Source organism: Etheostoma spectabile, unplaced genomic scaffold (genome assembly GCF_008692095.1).
Source record: "Etheostoma spectabile isolate EspeVRDwgs_2016 unplaced genomic scaffold, UIUC_Espe_1.0 scaffold58, whole genome shotgun sequence".
Lineage (NCBI taxonomy): Eukaryota > Metazoa > Chordata > Actinopteri > Perciformes > Percidae > Etheostoma > Etheostoma spectabile.
The window spans coordinates 88,916-94,010 of NW_022605629.1; the positions used below are offsets into that span (position 1 = coordinate 88,916).

Genomic DNA, 5,095 nt, shown 5'->3' on the forward strand with positions numbered 1-5,095 from the left:
TGCACTAATGGAGAGATGTCAGAGTGGGGGGATTGCCCATGGAAAGGCAACCCAAACAGTTGTGGGTTTGGTGCCTTGCTCAAGAGCACATTGGAAGTGCCCAGAGGTGAACTGGCATCTCTCCAGCTACCAGTCCACCACCATACTTTGGTCCGTACGGGGATGAAATCAGCGACCTTCCAGTTCCCAACCCAACTCCCTACTGACTGAGCAAGAAATCTCAGAATGTCTTTTGTGATATGTCACAGCCTTTCGTGATGTATTAATTGCGCCAGTTGATATTGCAATGACAATAAAAAAAAGAAAATTAAAAAAACTGTATTGTGCAGCCCTACAACAAAACATGAGGTATACACACGCCTGCAGTGTGTGAATTTACCAAGGTAAACATTAGACGCTTCAGCTCCTCTGGCCTTCTTCGAATCATCATCGTCATCCTCCTCATCCATTTCCGACTGGTTGCTGTAGGCGTTGTCGTCGAACAGGGCGATGGGTGTGACTTTACCCCCGCCCACCAGCCAAGCCGACGCGATGGGCGTGCAGAACTACACAACACAGGTGATACTGAATGAGTTGATATAAGGTATGATCTCCAGAGGGAGGGGCCACATAAACACACTTGTAGTAAATACAGTTAGTTAAAACTTCTCACATGTCGTTCCCAGATTAGCTGTCCATCAGGCTCCGTGCTGAAGGCCATGATCTTCCAATCTGGAACAGACACTTTGATGACGAGGTCCAGATTCTGGCTCTGCTGCTTCTCCGTCTGCCCCCTCTCTTTTGGTTCATCAGTGATGACCCGCTGACTCTCCCTCCAGGGGTCGCCATTGGACACTTCCCCCTCCAGGAAGTTCATTCCAGACTGCGTCTCAGGAAGTAGCTTCAGCTCAAAGTTTCCAACACTGAAGTTCCAGCTAGTATTAAGAATGATAATGCACACTTCAGTTGTAATTTTGTAACTGATTATCACACTTACTGTAGATATCAAACTTTTAGATTTAGACTTTCCGATTTATAAATAATAATGGTTGAGTATTTTTTCTCTCAGGACCAATGTAAGCAAAAGTAATATTTATCTAACATGGGTCTGCTGTGAGGCCGATGGTAAGACGCTGACAAAGACAATACGAACTACGAACGTACTAATTTTAACTCTGAGCGGCTGAAAGGTTAACTGACTTTTTTGTCAACAGATTGCCTGTAAACCCTTCTGGAATACCAGACAAGATACAGTAGCTACTTCATCACTGAAACTGGCTGACTAACCAGGACAGACTGATTGACCGATTAAATCAAACTCACTTCTCTATCCCTGATCGGGGCCTGATGGCTCGCACAGTCTTCTGAGTCCTCTGCAGCAGGAGCACATCTTCGGCCTCTATCTCCTCGTCTCCCCGGCGACAGCCCATCGCAGAGCAGATGTACCGAAGCTGAGGCACACAACATGACAAAGGGGGTTACTATTGTTGGCCTCTTTTAAAAACATTATGACAATTACTTTAAAGGTGCTCTAAATGATGTCACACGTGTTTTAGGCTACAACATTTGTCATCACATACAGCAAACATCTCACTATCTGCTAGGTTTGTTGACCATGAATAAAAAAAAAAACATTGAAAAAAGTGACAAAAATGTTTAAAACAGTGTCAAAAGCACCCTTAAATGTTGGAATAAGCTCAAAATGAAAATCCTGGAAGGGCAAAAAGTTCAGTGGAACAATATTGGCATACTGTTTGAAACAAATGGTTGTCAATTGAGCTGGCCAGGCTAAATTGACTAGCTACAGCTGATAGAACCACTAGTGCGCTGCCAAAACCTGATCTGAACGTTGAATACACATACCGCTACAGTCCTAATCAACATACTATAAGCTCTAACTAAGGTGAGTTCACTGACCTTGCCACTGTAGGCCCCCAGACCATAAGTAGTAAGAGATTTGCCCCCAACCAGGACAGTGTCATCCCCGATTCGGTAAGACGAATCTAGCAGGGACTCCACACTGAAAGGCACTGCCTCCATAGTCTCCCTGTCCCGGTTCCACGTGAACAAGGCACCGTCCAGTGAAGGGATTACCATCTTATTGCCAAACACCTGCAGGAACAAACAGGTTGGTTTTAAAGTGTCGATTGCTGACATGTCAAAACCAAGTTCATGTAAATGAGAGGGAAAAGCCCATATCCCAACAAGGGAAAGACAGGGAATGTGGTAAATTATTAATTTAACACAGAACATCATAAAGTTTTCTTCCAAGGTTGTTTAAGAGTTTTCATCTGGGTTATTCCATGACAGAGGCATCAGCAGGGAGGGGCCAAACCATGGACATGGCACTTTATCAGAATTAAGTTTTTTTGGGACCAGTCAAGTTTGAGTGTCCTCAGTTCAAGATGCTCTCTTTTGAGTTTGAGGCAAAACAAGAGTACCATTTACCGTTATGAAATCTGCTGTTTCTGAGTTTCAAAGTCAAAATGCAGAGATGTCTTATCCTACTTAATTTGAAAAGCTTAAATGCCACACTAGCTCCTTTGACATTGACATATTCCTATGTCTGGTTGTGTTAGCTTTGTATTATTTTACCTGATGTTGGATTGCAAGTAGCTTAGCTACGCTAATTTATGTTCACTTTGTGCCGTGATACCATCTTCATTTGCCAGTAGCCCTATTGTTAAGTTACCCCTTTGCTGTGCTAGAATGTCTTGATGTACCTGTAGTAGGGCTGGGCAATATATTGATGTTGTATCGATATCGCGATATGAGACTAGATAATGTCATAGATTTTAGATATTGAAATATCATAATATTGTAAGTGTTATCTTTACCTGGTTTTACAGTCTGCATTACAGTAAAGTGATGTCATTTTCTGAACCTACCAAACTGTTCTAACTGCTATGTTATTTACATTTACCCACCAAGTCTCTAAATCATTTCATTTGTGTAAATAACATTTTGTTAAAGCTCCAATAGTCAACCGTACAATATCGTCGCAATATCAACATCAAGGTATTTGGTCAAGAATATTGTGGTATTTGATTTTCTCTATATTGCCAGATGATGCTGTGCCACCTGGACAACTGCTCAACAGTGCTGTCCAGGGGTGATTCTAGGATCAGAGATTTAGGGGTGCCTCGAACCCTTTTAACAAAATTAAGTAGAATATAGGGTTGTGCCGATGAACAATGTCATCGTTCATCCCTAACCATATCCTGATGGAGAGCCACCATCGTGATGCCACGCCCCCCACGCTGTCAGACACATGCTAATCCTAGTTGCGGGTGCTGGACGGGAAACTGACAACTGCGTTGCATCAATAAGTAAGTCTGATGACGATGTTATGTAGGATTTATAAATGTACGTTAGCAACAGTACACTAAGTCACAAGGGTGCTATTTTATGAGTGAGCTAATTTTCCCATCTGTTCATGTGCACTGCAAGAGTTAGGTCTCTGTTTATGGAATGCGTTGTTCAGTGCAAACATAACCGAGAATGTAGTTTATTCACATTAAAGCTGCAGTAGGGAGTTCTGAGAAAATGTGGACTTAGCCTAAAAATTTGAACAAGCACACCTTACAGGTCCCTCCCCCTTGCTCTCTGCTGCGCCACAGCTCCTCCCCCACAGCGGGGCCTGCCGTGAACGCGCAGGCTAGTAAGCAGGGCCACCGATGCTTTCCACATCCTCATGGACAATACAGGGGATTTAATCTGAGGAGGGTATAGCTTATGTAAACAATTTGCTTATATAAATTATTTATATTTTGTAAATTTTTTTCAATAAAAGGGTTTAAAATGATTTTTCATGTAATCGCTCATTTGTGAGAACAAAAGTAGCACCTTACACAGTACATTACTGAATTACCTTTTGGATCAATTTAAAACCGTAAACTTTCAGTAGGAATGATGAATGACTGAGGAAGCTCAATGAGCCAAGGAATAATAACATCTTAGAAATATGTCTTAGGTTTTATTAGAATATGGGTAAAATAAATCAGCTTTTTTTGCAAAGTACTCCTGCACAAGGAAATACTGAACATTTTGAGTTGGACTGAAAGACGATTCCTTCACGTGCCGTGTGTCCGGGCCATGTCTGACCGTTGAAGGAGCACAAAGAATTTGTGTCAGACATTTGATTTACAAATACACCTGAGGGGGGAAAGAAAAACTTGTAAAAATAATCAAAAGTAGAAGGCTGCCTTGCCAAACGTGACAGGGACAGCGCACAATAAAGTAGTTTAACCATAGCTACTATTGTGATCGACAAAAAACACCTTTTGGCTTGCTAACTGTAGGCATCGAAATAATATATTTATACTGAGGGTGGAGGAGTTAGCAGGTAAAGTTAATCTTCACCTGCTACAAACATTTCTGCCGTGCCACAAGCTACGGAGTAAACTGAGATTTGCGCTATCACCAGTGTACTGAAAGTGTACTGTAACCATCGATATCTTAGTTGTGTAGTTCTTAAAAAATGAAACAAATCCAGCAGGGATACTTACATGTCAAGCAGAAATGTGGCTAACGCTAGCTCAGAATCCGTGTTGAACCTTCAGTAGGGTAGCTCCTCCACCTTTGAAAAGCCGCTTCGAGTTGACCCTCGTTTTATTTCGGGCTCGGTTTTAATTCTTTCTTTTTAGCTCGCTTTCGTCATCGGTCTTCTTCTGTTTGCCGTCTTTGGTTCCGAGCAGGTGCACTCGAGAAATTGGCAGTTTTCCTGAAAATGTTTCTCCGCAATTAGCACAGCTGCAGTGCACTAGCAATCTTGAGCCGAACGGCGGTACGCGCTGTGCCGGGGGAGGGGTATGAGCAGCGGTACACGAGAGTGATTGACATGCTAAGACAGTCCTCCTCGCTCTGAGGCTGTTTCTGACCGGGAGCGGTGTATTTCTGCAAGTGGCAGCAGGAGCACAGGGAGGAGCGCAGGAGCTTGATTTTCACAGATTATCTGTCTCATATTCTACTGTCAGGACATAGTGACAGTTTTAACAAATATGTAAAAAATACATTTTTACAAAAGTTACCTACTGAAGCTTTAATGATGGGATATTAGGTTATTACTGTCCCTCTGTTAAAGGTAAACGTTCTTCTGTACTGTCGTTACGCAGAG

General features: G+C 42.5%; 1 protein-coding gene across 1 annotated transcript in view; it reads right to left on the reverse strand.

Annotated features, from left to right (window-relative positions):
• Positions 1-5,095, reverse strand: part of eif2ak3 (eukaryotic translation initiation factor 2-alpha kinase 3) — a 38,711-nt gene that overhangs the window by 13,167 nt on the left and 20,449 nt on the right. The window contains exons 3-6 of the mRNA XM_032511966.1: positions 1,897-2,091; positions 1,303-1,430; positions 653-914; positions 380-545 (exon numbers count right to left, since the gene is read on the reverse strand). Coding sequence (XP_032367857.1) covers positions 380-545; positions 653-914; positions 1,303-1,430; positions 1,897-2,091 — 751 coding nt within the window. The remainder of the gene's footprint in view (positions 1-379; positions 546-652; positions 915-1,302; positions 1,431-1,896; positions 2,092-5,095) is intronic.